At 49.9% G+C, this 15,905-nt stretch overlaps 1 protein-coding gene across 2 annotated transcripts in view; it reads right to left on the reverse strand.

Annotated features, from left to right (window-relative positions):
• Positions 1-553: 553 nt before the first annotated feature.
• The window catches only part of MAP3K9 (mitogen-activated protein kinase kinase kinase 9), a 71,042-nt gene continuing 55,690 nt past the window's right edge, over positions 554-15,905 (reverse strand). The window contains exons 6-12 of one of the 2 annotated variants that reach the window (XM_029238254.1): positions 12,042-12,282; positions 10,182-10,304; positions 8,758-8,911; positions 6,409-6,477; positions 4,855-4,967; positions 2,838-3,644; positions 554-1,706 (exon numbers count right to left, since the gene is read on the reverse strand). In XM_029238254.1, the coding sequence (XP_029094087.1) occupies positions 1,222-1,706; positions 2,838-3,644; positions 4,855-4,967; positions 6,409-6,477; positions 8,758-8,911; positions 10,182-10,304; positions 12,042-12,282 (1,992 nt within the window). In that variant the 3' untranslated portion in view covers positions 554-1,221. Of the gene's footprint in view, positions 1,707-2,837; positions 3,708-4,854; positions 4,968-6,408; positions 6,478-8,757; positions 8,912-10,181; positions 10,305-12,041; positions 12,283-15,905 lie in introns of both variants that reach the window. The other variant, XM_029238253.1, reaches the window with a different exon arrangement.

The following is a 15,905-nucleotide window of genomic DNA, read 5'->3' on the forward strand; positions in this document are numbered from 1 at the left end:
GGGCTCACTGAGCACCTTACAGACATCATCGCTCACCACATCCACTCACACAAGGAACTAAAAAGCACTCCGTTTTACTTCAAGGGCTTCACAGACTAATGATGGATGAGAAGGAATCCCCACAGTTCCAACTCCCAGGGTCCAGGACCCACCCCCATATGCTATTCTGGTGCAGTGCAGAAATATCTCCCCACCAAACACATAACCTGAAGTCCACTAATTCCAGGGGTTGCAAGAAAGATCAAGGGAAGGGAAGAACACATACAGATCAGATGACCAAACGGACAAACACAAGAACTTTGTCTCTGGTTTCAGAACTGTCACCAGTGAGTCTCCCTGGAAACTATTCCTGGGATGAGAGTGTGTTTGTATCAGAACCTGGTCTGACCACATCTGGACCCCAGGTAGGAGATGGGTGCCGTCAACAGGTGCTGGTTTCTGCCCTTCTTTGAGTGTTTACAAAAGGAGTGAGGACAGACAGACTCCATTACCCTCTGTGCTGCAACTCAACTGTATTTCCTAACTCCCTCCCCACCTCCCCCACCCCACCCCACCCCACCCCTGTCTCACAGAGGCAGGTCCCTACCACTGGGAGGCTCAGAGCAATAAGTGGGGCGCCTGGAAGTGCAGTAGGTGGTGCTAGCTCCATCTACTCCTGTGCCCGACACTGAGGCACTTTGCCTTTAGTCCTCTGGCCGGCACCGAAGGGCTCAGGACACAGAAAAGCTCACATCTCACACCAAACGAGATTCTGATTCATGAGTATCAGGGAAGAATGTAGAAGAGGTGCAAAATCAATCACAGAACATCCAATACTGGTGTTTGGAAAGGCTGAACTCAGGGCTAACAGAGGGAGCCCAGGAGGGCACGCCCAGGAGGGCACACCCAGTGGGCTGAGGAGAGGGGGCAGCAGACAGATTCGGCTGAGGGACTCTGCAGGGTCACCTCGAAGGCAAGGAAGACTGTGGAGGGTGGAGGACATGCACGCACCCCTCCCTGCCCTACACAGCCACGGCCCTTCCAGTGGACCTGGGGAGAAGGGCCCTGCAGGGCACGAAGCCCTCTCAAGGGGCCCTGCTTCCATCCCTTCCATCTTCAAAGTGCATTATCAGTGCAAGAAGTAGGGCGGGAGCTCAGGGGGTCCAATTCTGAGACAGGGCTGTGCCAGCCGGCTCCCCCCATCTCCTGCTTCCCCCTTGCCCACCCCCAACCCTTTTCGTGCTAAGACCAGAACTCTTGCTGGATCTCGTAAGGGGCAGGCCTGTGTGTGTTCAGTGCGGCTCTGCACAGCGGCACGGTGCCGTCCTGACTCTGGCCCTCCGCGTCCAGGTCCAGAAGCGTCCGCTCGGCGGGCGGCAGCGGCCCCGCCTGGAAGGGGGGCAGGGCTGGCAGCCCAGGCCGCTCCTCCACGGTGCTGCTGCTGCTTGCCAAGCAGGAGTCCAGGTTGCTGGGCGTCTCCGTGCTGGAACTGTTGGCTGGGGAGGCGCTACGGGCGTGGCTGGGAGACACGAACCACCAAGGGTCCAGTCGCTGCCGGTTGGCAGAAGGACGCGGCCGAGGCAGAAACTCCAGGGTCTTGGGTCTCTCCAAGGCAGAGTCCTGCTGTGTGTTCCAGCGCCTTGGGGTCGGGGGAAAGACCACATTGGGGTCAGGGAGACGGGGGAATTCACCTGGGTCTCGGCTGGGGCTGGGGGTTTTCAACATTCCTGGTCAAAGAGACAAAGGGAGAGGCGTTCGATAATGGCACCACACTTCTGGGCCACACACGCTGCTTCCTCCCCACCTCGCCACGTCCCTGTCCACTCGGGATAACGTGAATTACGAGCGCCTACTATTTTTCATGCAGTGTGCTGGCAGGCACTGGGGATGTAACAGTGAACTACAAGGCCACGGTCCCTGTAATCTGATAATAATGGGACACACGGGGCTCGTATCTGTCATGAAACTTGAGGAAATGTCTGTTCATTCGCAGTTCATCCATTTAATAAACGTGTTGACAAGAACAAAGCTAGGTGTCAGAAATCTAAAGACGAGTAATCTAGGGGTCTCTTTTCCCAAAGAGGCCACCTATCTGATTGTAACAAAAAAACCTAAGCAGGGGAAGGGCAAGCTGAATGGTCTAGTACTATTGTCGTTCACACTCAAATCTCACTGAGAGGGTATTGCCATGTTCTCTTCTCCTACAGGATCCGAGGTGGTTTCTAGGTCAGACTGCGGTCTTCTAGGGCGCAAGGGACAGGGTGGGGAAGGCCCAGGGTGACAGTGCACGTCAGGGTGTGCTGGACGTCAGACGGAGAAGGCGAGCGCGTGCACCGGCACAGCAGTTCACCTGGACACATCTCCGCGTCTGAGCGATGGGATGAGTGACTAAGGGATGAGTGATGGAGGGCGTGATGCCCGGGCGGAAGCTCGCCTTCTGAGAGTGTCTGGACTCACACTGTAACGAGAGACAAGAGCCCAGCTGCGTGGCCGAAAATACCCTCCTGCGTGCAGGGCAGGATTACTCTCGGTAACTGCAGCCTCCTCTTCAGGGAACAAACAGAGCTGGACTCCTGCCCTTGTCCTGAAAGCACCGCGCCGCACACTCCCAGACCCAGGGCCTGAGCATCCCACCGGAGTCCTGATGGGATTCTTCCCAGACCCTGCCTGTCTGCTCTCCCTCCTCAGGGAAGACCCCCTGAGGCACAGGACGGAGAGAAGTCGGACACCTCCCGCGGCCCAGAGTGGCCTGTCTCGACTGGCTGAGCCAGAGGAGAAACGGAGCTGATCCCTATATCTCCACTCTCGGGGGAAGCACGAAGGCGGGCAAGAGGAAGGAGGGGGCGGGCAGGCCTCACCTGCTCCAGGGCTGGGGCTCAGCCCGTTGCTGGAGGGGCTCCTGCTGGCTCGAGGGGCCGCCGGCTTGAGGGCCCCATCGGAAGGAGTCCGCCGGTGAGCGCTGGGCTCAGCGCGGGGGGCCGTGAGGGTGACGTGGGTGGGGGTCAGGGACTGCCTCGGGTCTCGCTTGAAGCGCTCCACTCGGACATTGACCAGGGGATTGCGGGTGCAGGGGCTCAGGGGTGGGGCCTCCCCGGGGCTGACGGGCATCTCGTACACCACAATCTCATCACTGTCAGAACGCAGCAGGGAGCGCGTGGAGTTGCACTCGGAGATGGAGGAGAGCGAGAGCAGTGTGAGGGAGGCAGAGGGGTCTCCTAGCAACAGCACGGGCTCCTCCTTCTTGAAGAGCTTCCGGGATGGGGGGCTGGTGCTCCGACGGGGACGGCTGGCTCTCTGGAAAAGGCCCTCGCGCCTCTTCTTCTCCTCCCGGGCTGGCGGCTCGGGCTCCTCCGGTGGGGGCAGCTGGCACTTGCCAGCTTCCAGCAGGTCACAGCCGAGGCCCGTGGCTGCCAGGACGGCCCCACAGCCGAGCAGAGCCACCTCGCAGCGGCGGTGGTGGGGGCCGCCCCGCTTGAGGCTGTTGGTTGGCGTCAGCTGAGGGGTACTGGTGGCCGAGTTGACTGGGGTGGGCTCCTCGTGGACGCCGTCGCCGGGGGGGCCGTCCCCATCCTCTCCACGAGGGAATGGGATACAGAGGTAGGACTGGTTGGGTGACGGCTGTGGACGACTCTCCCCACTCCGTGGACCTTCGCTGTCCTCGTCCTCTGCGAAGATGAGAGGAGTGGAGGGGGAACAGAAAATGGGAACGAAGCGGCAAGAGTAAGAACCTGGTCCTTCTCCCCATCCCCAGGCCCCTGGCCTAGTGCCAGGGATGCAGACGTTGAACAGTCTGAGGTGCAGGACAAAGAACCAACAGGGCTTCATGCCTCCACGCTCAACTGTGACCAACGTGGGGAAAGCACTCTCCACTCCACAGCCTGTTTTCCTATGTGCAGAAAAGACGATCTGCTAATTTGCTCCTTCTGTCGTAGGGACCCTCAACACAAGAAGTGCGGTATGAGTTTCCTAGAACAGACAGATCCCTAATTATTTTACAACTTGAAACTGGAAGGGACCTTGGATTTTTAGAATAATGGCCTACAGGCTTGTCTTAAGACTAGCGTCCTGCAGGACGTCCCTGGTGGCCCAATGGTTACGACTCCGCACTCCCAAGGCAGGGGACCCAGGTTCGATCCCTAGTCAGGGAACTAGATCCCACACGCATGCTGCAACTGAGTTCACATGCCCCAACTAAAGAGCCCACGAGCCACAACTAAGGAGCCCGCCGGCCACAACTAAGGAGCCGGCAAGCCGCAACTAAGGAGCACGCCTGCCGCAACTAAGAGCTGGTGCAACCAAAATTTTAAAAAAAGAAGACTAGTCTCCTGCAAAGGATTAGAACCCCCTGCGTGGGTGAAGGCCCATCTACTCTATGGACTGACTTATTATGATCTTGGAATTCTAGAGAGAAGAGTACTTTCTGAGAGAGCCTGGAGAAGGCCTTACCCATTCAGTAATCACAGGGCAACACTGGAAAAGCTTCCTTGGAGGAACACTGTGGTGTCTTCTATCACCATCTCCCATTCTGTGGACTCCCCACATTAAAATACACAGAAATAGACCCAGGAAAGGAAACTGCCTGATTCCAGGCCTCCCCCTTCTTCACCGCCCTAAGGAGACTATAACTGGCCCCTTGGGATAGGAGGCCAAAGGCAGGTTCCATGGCAGCAGTAGTGATTTGAGAAGACTCAATGGAATGAGAGTACAGCAAACGGAGAAGGAACAAGCGGGGTGGAGGGTGGGGGGGACCAGGAGTTGAGGAAAAGAGGAAACACCCCCATGAAGCAGTACTAGGGGTCCTTAAAGAGTCCGAGAAGCTTGGCCAAGATTTCCCTGAGGGAACAGGAGGAGAGTCAAGACAAAGGCAGTACTTACCCATCTCCATAAGGCTGGTGAACCCTGGCAGGGCTGGACTATTCCTCGGCCCCTTCCCCAGGTTGGGGGCACTGGACGACCACTGTTTGTATCCATCTACCAGGGACTTGAGGCTGAATGAGAGGAAGTGAGGAAACTGTGAGAACTGGTTACTTCCTTTACCCTCAGCTCCCTGGGCCTATGGAAATGCCTCTCCCTGTCTGCTTGATTACAGCAAAGCCCAAGAGCCTCGGGGTATAGGCAACAAGCCTTACTGAGCCCACCCGCTTCATTAGCAAAAGTGCACATGCTCTAGGGAATGAAAAGCAGAGACATAAAACCCACCCCTCACATGCTGCTATGGAGCTGCGGGAAGACCTGCTGGGCAGGCTGGCAAGAGGACAGCGAGAATAAGGACTGCCCGGCACTGGCCAGGGTCTTGCCGAAGCCCAACTTAAGGGAGAGGCAATCACTCCGCAGGCGCTGACTACAACACACTGGTGACATTAGAAAAACTGCAGTGCTGAGATCTGCAATGCAAGGCAAGCACCGGGCAATGAGCTAGCAGAGATGGGCCAGGCCAGGCCACTCCACTCACACCCTTTCTCAATTTCTCCTTCCAAGCTTACGGCATGCTCAGGCAACTTTCAAAGCCATCCATGTTTCAAAAACAAAAATCAACCAACAAGGCTGCACCAACCCAGTGCACTTTGGGACAGACCTATGTGGGCAGTACATAAGGCTGGACTCGAACCCTCGGTTTGTCTGGGAATGGAGAGGAAAATGACAGGCGCTTGCTTTCAAAACCCTGTAATCAGCTCACAGTGGCAAGCCAGTAACTCCAAGGTCACTGACTGGGTACCCCGCCAACTCTCTTATAGGATAGGGGCATCAAAGGCCCAGAAGCACTGGTCTTTCCCCTAAAGGACAGTAAAGAAGGAGGACTGAGGAATCTGTGGGCTATGACTGCCCTGGAGGTACCAGTATATAACCAGGGGTGGCTCTCATTTTAGGGCTAGAGAGAGCCATTCAACTAAAACCCACTCTTCCCAGCCCATCTTGAGGGAGGGAGAAGGACCAACTTTTTCCCTGACTGCAGACCTCTGCTTCAAGTGCTATCAGAAATACCACTGAATTAAAGTACCTCCCAGCCACCAGTGGTTTCAACCAAAATACACAGCCAGAGAGAAGCGTGCTGCCCAACCCACAGCCTGAGACTTCTCACTGGAAGTCTTATAACATCACCTCCAGCTCTGGGTCCAAGGAATCCAGATCAGCAGAGTCAAAGCCAGTGCTGACGACCAAAGGATAAACAGCCATGGACTGTCTCCCTATAACTAAGGATGCTGGGAGAATCCCAACAGGAGTGGTCAGGGGAGCAAAGGAAACGTCAAGTCAGACCAACACAGGAAATTTCCCAAGGTGCACGATGGTACCGCTTCCAAAAAAAAAAAGGAAGTTAGCATGGCCCTGGCAATAATGAGGCTTGATTCTGCGGGGTGCGCTGTGAGGAGAAGGAAACGGAGGGAGGGTTATTACCAGTACATGTGATGAGAGGGTGAAGATTAGACTCACCCCAAGTGGAAATGTGGAGATTCTGATGGGGTACTTAAACCATTAGCTTTCTCACGTCTCTGAGGGGATCTTCAATGAATAAAGAGAATCAGTAGCAGGCAACAGTGGGTACATGCAGCTCAGCCTCTCCCACGTGAGAACCCTCAAGGCTGGGCTCCAGCCATGTCGCCAGCTGCCCTCCCCTTGTCTGGTCAGCAAAGCCCCACACCATGAAGGAACCTTAACAAGATGACCAGGCCGGAACTACCACAGGCCCGGGACCTCCCAATCTGTGGGACAAACATCGCTGGGCAGCCACAGCTTCATTACAGGGGGCTTGTGAATCCATAGAACCCCGCTGTCTACAGACAGCGCATATGTTTCCTACAGATATGTACTATTTTTTTAAAGGATGGAGATGCAAATTCACTTAACATTACTGAATTCAATACAGCTTTTTGTCATTACATATTTTCTTCAGTCAACAGGGACTAACATTAGAACTAGTATCATATAGAGGCTCTCAAAATTTTCTGACATGGAAGAGGTCTTTTCTTGAGACTGGGTGGATTTTCCTTATTTCTTCAATAGGAACTGAGAATCATGAAAAATTAAGTCACATATTTTGAACTGCTTCAAAAGTTTTGAGGGCAGATCTATGTAAGTTAATGTAATGTAAGAAAATTCCGAAGTTAATGTTTTGTGTAATGTGAAATGCAGTTAATTTACTAGCAAGACAAAAAATACCTTTAAATGAAGCAGAACCAGAGAAGCTATTGGCATCCATAGCCAACCTGGTAAAGCCTATCTGGAAACACACTAGTGTCAGAAGTACCAAGGGACTCAGGGTGACGGAGTTCCTCAGGCCCAGCTCAACCCTACTTCTAGCCAAGGCTCAAAGGACAAACTGAGGAGTGCTTGTACCTACAGAACTTAGTATAGCAGAGCAACCTGCAATTCCCAGAGGACTCAATCATTGAATTCCTATATAGCTTAGGCAGTCTGCCCTACATATCTAAATATTCTGTTCTAAGGTAGCTAGTGATTTCCAAAGCCTGGCTTCCAAGAGTCCATCCTTCATGAACCAACCTGTTATTTTCATCTTCAGCACAGATCTGACATGGGGAAGTAGATTTTGGACATGAAATCGTAGTATTCAGAGAAATACCCAGGCTAGTTACAGGTTCAGGGCACCTCTAAGTCTAATAGTCAACCTTAGAAGCTCTTTGAAAAGCCACTAAAAAGGATGAAGGGGGCTACTGCTTATCCTCCCACTTGGAAAAGTCAAGAAATATGGCTCTAGATTCTAACACAAGAATGAGAAGTATATCCCATGACATGCATTCTTCGAGTATGAAGGAGAACTGCATGAGAAGCACGGACGATTCATGAGAGCAAGTATTTACATACGCTTACTACGAGCCAGCCCATCTTCTAGGGACTTCCCAAATATGAGCTTATTCATGATCAACTCCATGAGATGGGTATGGAGAGAATCCCCATTTGATAGATGAGAAAACATAAGGTCCCACAGCTGGGCATGGAGGAGCCGGGATCCACAGCCCGGCAGCCTGGGCTCAGCGTCCATGCTCTTCACTACTACACTACAAGCAACTCGTCTGTGAAGCACTAGCACCCCTGGGTCACAAGCCCACAGTGAGAACATAAGCACACCCAGGGCACCAGGGCGTGCCACGTGCTTTGCCTAGAGGGGCCACTCATACATGGCAGGCGCGGCTAGTGGGTGGGGTCATAAGGAAGTGCCAGTGGCCCCGGAGTCACCTCCAACTGCACCTCCAGGGCTGGGTTATTCTGCCTGCCCCTGCTTTAGGATAAGCCTCCACGCAAGGGGCGTGTCACCTCTGTCCTTCCTCCTCTCTCCTCTGGGCAGACGTTTTAAGGGGAAGAGCCAGGTGTAAATAGAACACTCAGGCTGAACTCCTCACACGTAGTGAATGCTTGGGCTACTTGCTCCTCTGAACAGGAGGCCTCCAGGGCTGGGCAAACTGTAACTCATGGGCTAAATCCTGCCCATCCCTTGTTTTTGTACAGTTTTACTGGAACACAGCCATGCTCGTTCATTTACATATTGTCCATGGTCTGTGGCTGCTTCTGTACTACCACAGTGGGGCTGAGCAGTTACTACAGAGACCACGTGGCCCACAAAGCCTAAAATACTTACTATCCGGCCCTTTATGGAAAAAGTAGGCCAACTCCTGTCCTAGGGGCTTCCAGGGAACAAGGAGATTGGAAAACCCTATTGGCAAGATCAAGAAGTTTGTCATTTCTCTGAACGCGGCGAAACACGCAACAGAGAAAAAGGTATTCCACATCATAGTTTTAAAGGATTTCCCATCCTCTGGCTCTTACCCTTCGTCTCCTGAGGCAAACTCCTTCTGACCAAGTGTGCCCGGCCCCCACGTCCGTCCCTTCTTCTTGGGGGCCCTCTTCTCCTCCTCTTCCCCCTCCTCCTTGGGGACGACACAGCTCCGTCCCCAGGTTTTGCTGCTTTCGCCTGGTGTCACTGTGAATAACAAAGGTCGAATGGGAGCTGGAAAGCAGAGAGGTCCCCCCAAACTAGCCTCTCCCCGACCGGACACACACACTCACATAATTGGAGCTGCGGGGGATAGTCAGACCTTGTCAAAAACTCTGTGCCCGAGTGGAGCCTGCCTGGTAAGTAAAGGAGTTCCCAGCCAGCACTCACTCAGTGCTTTCAAAGTACCAAACGTGAGAAAACCTCCCAGATTCTCCCGAGTCCAGCATAAAGTGGGCACTCAGGCCGGCCAGTCACCAGAGCTCCAAGCAGACCTGACTCCGGGAACATGTTTTGTTGCCGGGGACTGGCTTGCGGGGGGCGAGGTGGCGGGTGAGGAAGTAGGTGAGAGATAAGGGGTACGGAAGATGTAGAAGTGAAGACATTTTGGTAAGAAAGTGCTGGAAAGGAAGAAAGTGAGGAATTCAACACTATGGAGAAGGAAGTCAGGGGTAGGAGAGGGGGAAGGAACAGGCCTGGAGAAATGTAACAGATAGGAGAGGAGGTGCCTTCTTCTGACCCTGATACCTTAGAGCAAGGGTTGAAAGCCAAATGCTTCAGAGACTGGCCTTATATCATAAATGGATGGAGTGACCCAGTTACCAGAAAACAGGGAGTTGAGGGGACTGAGGCAAAATACAGAGCGTACGGAAAAAAGAATCCACTGGTTTGATTTGATTTTTCAAGGAAAGCCAGAAATCCAGGTCTTGGGGGGGTTTTTGACGAAATCTCTCTATCTTTAAATTAGGGCATACAACACACTTTACATATATGCATACATGTGTGTCTGTATAAGTTCTTTTTAATAAACACCGTCATAAAATAAAATTGGTTCGGATTCGGCCTATCACAAAGTAGCTGGCAAGTTTACCTTGGAACCTACACTTTGACAAAGCCCTTTCCTGGGAAGCATGGAAAAGAAAAACCATGATGCCCCAAACATGGCAGCGAGTGCACAAGGTCCCCAGGCCAGGGTACCTTCATCGCATCCCAGATTGCTTTGTAATTCACTAAAGAGCCCGCTGGTACCCACACACCCCTTTGCTGGTATCTCACTAAGAGTGAAAGGGTCAAGGTCATGGAGAGACGAGGTGGGGGGTAAGGGTCTGCGTACACATGTGCATGTATATACATATTGTGGAGGAGAGGTGGCAGAGTTATGGACGGAGCCAGCCTGGACCAGTTGGTGGCTGGACAGAGCAGGGGACAGGTGCCCCTGGTGTGTTCTGGCCCCAACTAATTTGGGAAACAGCCTCACACTGGATGGCTCGCAGGCGAGGAATGATGGTGGGGCTTGCAGGAGGACTAGAGCGGCTGTTGATGAGACTCTTCCTTTTATCCATGGTGGGCGAGGCCTGTACCGTGAACTTGTGCTGGAAATCTGGTTGGGGAAAGACAAACAGATGCGTGTGCATTAGAATTTTCCCATTCTCAAATTCCTATGAGCTACAAGGATATATACTGCAACACAGGGAATACAGCCAATATTTTATAATAACTATAAATGGAGTATAACCTTTAAAAATTGTGAGTCACTATGTTGTACACCTGAAACTTGTGTAATATTGTACATCAACTATACCTCAGTTAAAAGAAAATTCCTATGAGAGAACTGACACTTCCTGGCAGACTTGAGGGACAGGCCCTATTTCCTGAGAAGCTCCTTTTCACCTGGGAAATGTTCTCTTTCAGAATCATTTCTTTTTCCCATAGGGACATGGCAAGATGGACGTATGAAGAGAAGGAAACTTCATTACCCAAGTGAACTTCATTATATCGTTTTCATAAAGCCGTCTATATAAGGTACATATGTCTATATAATGTATATAGGTGTAGCAAGTACGTGCTTAGAATAGTTTTTAAAAATATCATGAGACCTTGTCGATTATTCTAGGAAATCTAACTTAAAATTCTCCATCTCATACAGTCTATCCGTACACGCCTCCTTTTCTCAGGGACCAAAGCAGGGAGACTGATGCTCCTCGATAAGTGCGGGGTACCAGGACTAACCCACAGAACCTGGGGAAGTGAGGGAGATGCGGTTAATGGTCCAAATTCTGATGTATTCCAAAGGCATTTACAGCGTACATGAGGAATGTAAAAGGTACATTCTCTGAGTTTCTGAGCTTCATTCTCCCCATCTATCAAAAGGCTATGAAAAAGATCTGCATGTTTGCACCTAGGTCTCCCCTCTAGACTGTGATCTCCCTGTAGGTGAGCTCCATGGCTTTTCTATCTGCTGCCTTAGCACACAGCAAGATGCTGGCACGTGCCAGATGCTCCAGAGGTGCTTAAAGACTCTGTGTTGCCTGAAAAGAAAAAAATGTGCAACGACACATTCACTGAATTTCACTAGGTGGATTCTCTTGTCTGTACCTAAGCCACCATCCCAGTGCTTAAAGTCATCCACTACTACTCCTATTATGCCATTTCCCCTTGGTTCCTTATACTTCTAATAAGCTTGCTTCCTGGGGCCTTACAGACTCAGAATACAATGAACTTTATTTACATAGCACACACTTGAGTACTTACCTCCCTCCGTGGGTACGTTACGCCCCGCAGAGATTCTAATTCATAGTTTCATATTTCTTTGCATTTTCCCAAGGCTGTACCTACTGCAAATGTACCTTTGTTCAGCTAATGTGTTTCTGAAAGGTTATGTGTAAATCAAATTCTTAAACGTTCATCCTAATCTCAACTGCACCCAGAGAGCTAATTATTTACAGAAACCCTGAGATGAGTTATTTTGCAGACTCACACGCACGTACACACATACCCTGGGATTTTTTCCCCCAGTGACATATTCCTTCTCCAGGTTTGCCTATAGTGAGATGTGCCTGTGTGCACGGCCGTGCTACTAGCAGCCTGCAGCCAGGCCTGTCACACTCACGGCCTTCCCCTCATATTCTGTGTGTAGTCAAACTACAAAATCCCCCTGGAAGGCAGAAGCTTTCCATCAGGCCAGGCTTTCCACGGAATAGAATGGACCTTCCTAAACCAGCTCCGTGATGAGCCCTGGGGTCTCACGTTTCTGAGCTCAGTCCCTGGTTCCCACAGAACCCCTGCCACACCAGCCCCTCGGTCCACTCCCACTTCCCCCAGGTCCCCGGACACCAACCGGAAGGGAGGCTGATGCGGTTTCCATCCTTGAGCTTCAGTCGGTTCTTCCTGAACTTGCCCTTGCGTTTCTTGACCCGGGGCTTCTCCTGACACAGCTGGTGGATGATGATGTGGAGCTCCCGCTGCAGGATGTCGATCTCCCGCTCGGCCAGCTCCCGCTCCCGGCGCCGCAGCAGCTCCTCCTGGTTTTTCTGCTGGAGTGCGGCCCGCGTCAGCTCCTCCTCCCAGGTGTGCAGCTCCTGCCAGGCAGGTAGAACCATGGCGGGGGTGTGTGTGGCAAGTGCTCCGTGCAGAGGGGGCTCGCCCCTGGGGGGCCAGTGCTCACAGCAGCCTGGACAGCTCTCCTCTGACACCCCACGCTTCAGTCCCCAGCGGAGGTGGGGGCTCAACAGCTGGCTGGAAAATGAACACCTGACCACCGCAAATGGAGGCAAGGCAGGCTCCGAAGAGCCATCCTGAGGATACAGCTAGAGGAGCCACAGGCCGAGCCCTGGAGACGGGGGCTGATAGTTCCCTGTGCCCCTTGATTGACTGATTAAAATTACCTGTGACCAGGACAAACGATGGCGTTTGGGTGGAAAATACAATCATATACTCAAATTTTACAGATTTGGTTCTATTTTGATTTTTTCTTTCTGTTACATAAAGGAAAGTTTTTTAAAACCAGAGCCAACTTAATGTGATCTAGCTTAAAATGTGCGTGCTGTAAATGAATCACCCTCCAGGCATCGCCTAACATTCAAATGAAAATAAATATATTTCCAGGGTGGCTGTTCAAAAGGTTCGTGAGGTGCGTCATCTAAATCTTTGTTCACTTGGTGAGTGAATCCACTGAGCGTGTGGTTTAAACTTTAGATAAGGACAAAATGGTTGTCCTTATCTAAAAGGACAACCATTTGCTCTGGAAGGATGGGGACAGCACAGCAGAGAGAAGAGGGAACATTTCCTGAAGTCTTTGCCAGGCACTTTCTCTAGAAGGTGGGCAGAACCTCTTCCCTCCCTCCCCTTTTTCCTCCTGCATGGATTTACAAAGGAACTCACCATGGAATTCCTGGAAAGAGGTGGGGGCTTACGGCATCAGGAAATAGGAGAGAGCCCAGGAAAGAGAACAAAGCATGCGTATAAAATTTAAACATGTGGACTCTAAACTGTTAACACTGGTTACCGCAGGCCTAGGATTGAAGTCGGGTGGAGGCAGAGGACTAAAACTTAAGAAGCTTTCATGTCAATAACCTGAGAGAACCATGTCTAAAAAGGGAGACGTTTTCTTCAATAAAGTAGCCAGAGCAACACTTCTGTGGTTGAAATTCAAAATTCTCAATGAAATGCTCCCCTATAAGAAGTCATTCTGGATTAGAACAAACTATAGAAATGGAACCCAGGGCTAGAAAATAGTATGTGAACACATATCGAGGAAGCAGAGCAGCAGGCAGAGAGCAGAAGAGAAAACAAACAAAATGGGAATAAAGTATTCTGATGAAAGGAGTTTTCTGTTCAACTTGCCTTCTGTTCTCAAGAGTATATGAAAATGACCATAAAAATGATAGAAAGGAGAAAAATGAGAAGAGGATGAGCACCTTGAAAGTTGTCTGGTACATGGTAGGTCCTCCGTAGTTGTTGATTAACTGCTGAGTCGATGAATGAATGAGAGAAAGAAGGAGGAGGAGAGAGAAGACAATTTTATAAATGCAGGTCCTTCTTTATGGGAACATGGATTCATCACAGTGCCTGAGAAATGAGCTTGAACTTTTGAACTTCTCCTTCTTTGATGAAATAAGCCCCAAATAAGCCCCAAAGATTAACTGTTGTGCACCCTCCACATCCTTGGCTTCCCGGTCCCACTGCTTTGTTTTCACCATCAGAACAAAAACATGTCGAAGATTCAGAAAAATTATTCCTGGCTGGTTATTTTGCTGCTAAATGGGAAAGCTGAAAATTAGTTCGAGCTAATCTCAGCCTTCCTAAGTCCTCCCTCCTGCATGCTCTTGTCTAAGGGATGACTTGGGTTTAAGCTCCTTCCTTTAAGGGAACTTGAACCCCAGCCCAGAGACCAATCCATCCTCACATACACAGAAGCAGAAGTAGGTTGAGACAACCTGAAGAGTGAATCATATGGGAAAACAGGACATTTATGGAGTACTCAACTATGGCACCATATACCTGGAAACCCTCCAGCGTGGTAAATCCCCTTCTTGCGAAACACCTATTTGGGTATCAACTCCATAGTATGCAAATCACATCTTCCACATACAATGATTTAAGAGGAATCTCTCCAGAGAGAAAGCTCATTATCCATTTCACCCTCACTTGCCCAACTCCAAGCCTTATAATGGAGAGGTATCACAGCATGGGTGTTAAAAGCAAGGACTCTGGAACAAAGTAGCTGATTTGTGGCCTTGAGCAATTAAAATGGGCATCACATGTTATATGGAGTTAATAGCACCAATATCACAGGACTGTAATACATAAGGCAATTATTACCTTATTATGCAAGATTATGTAAGAATTCATATAAATTACTCATAACAGAGCATGGCAAATAGCACATGCTCTACAAATGTTAGCTATTACGAGAATTGGTTTGACTTTTTCTAGTAACTACCTCCTGACAAAATCCAACTTTCATTTTTCGTATTGGCTGGTACCCTTATAATTCCATCAATCAAAAGAAATAACCACGGAACTATATTCAATATCCTGTGATAAACCATAATGGAAAAGAATGCATATATATATATATATATATAATATATAACTGAGTCACTTTGCTGTATAGCAGTAATTAACACAACATTGTAATTCAACTGTACTTCAATAAAAAATAAATTTAAAAAAAGAAAAAGAAATAAGCAGGAGTCAGTGATTCAGCAATCTCAAAAAAAGGCCAGGAACTCTGGGGTTCTTCTAGTTGGAATAGAACTAGTAATTGGAACAGTCTCTTTTAATCATTCTGCTCAATGGTCAGTACAGATCCACCCCTCTCTCCCCCTGGGTCTTTAAAGAATTGTCATAAGCTCACTGCATCCCCCTGCAGAATGCTCCTTGACTTGCCAAACAGCACAAGGATTGCTATGTTGCATCAAAAGAGTTATATCTTCAAATCAGCTCCAGAAATGATTTTTAAGTCCTTTGTTTAGGGAAACGATGATATTGGAAAGAAAATGGTTTAGGAATCAGAAGACCCCAGTTCAAGATTCTACCTCCTCACTTACTAGCTGTGTGACTTTAGACAGACACTGACCCTCAGCTCTGAGATGAAAAAGTTAATAACACCTGCCCTACATGCTGGCAGCAGGGGCCATAAGACTCCTGGATGAAATGGGTGAAGAGGTCTCCTCAGACCTTTCAAGTGAAAGAACTGGGAAGCCATAAAGATAATTTGAGATTCTACTATTATTATACTGCTTCCCAAATTTCCACAGAGGGGAGTGAGAAGGGAAAGAAGAAATTAACCAAGTCTATCCATGGACATCCCTCGTGCCCCTAGCCACTGGCCCCGCAGGATAAACAACATAACTACTTTGGTTAGCTTCCTCTGTGTGATGCTGACTGCTAGCCAGACACTACGGGCATAGAGAGGGGCCATTTAAGGAATGGTCTCCAAAACAAAAAGGCAAATGGGCTATGGGTCTCTGAGCTCCTCAGTTGGTTCAGCCTTTGAGCCCTTTTCATAAAAACATGAAAAATGCCAAACAACTTCAGACTCATGGTATTTTTAGCCCATGTGGTGTTTCTGATTCTGATCCCCAAAGACACTGGCAGGATGTTCTGATAATTGCTCTCAGTATTGAAGTATCCCTACATCCAGTTAAACCCCTTCTACAAGTCCACTGCAGAACAAAGAAAGCTTTCTAGAACGCTC

This window comes from Monodon monoceros, unplaced genomic scaffold, assembly GCF_005190385.1.
Source record: "Monodon monoceros isolate NGI ecotype Baffin Bay Population unplaced genomic scaffold, NGI_Narwhal_1 Super_Scaffold_21, whole genome shotgun sequence".
NCBI classification, from domain to species: Eukaryota; Metazoa; Chordata; class Mammalia; order Artiodactyla; family Monodontidae; genus Monodon; species Monodon monoceros.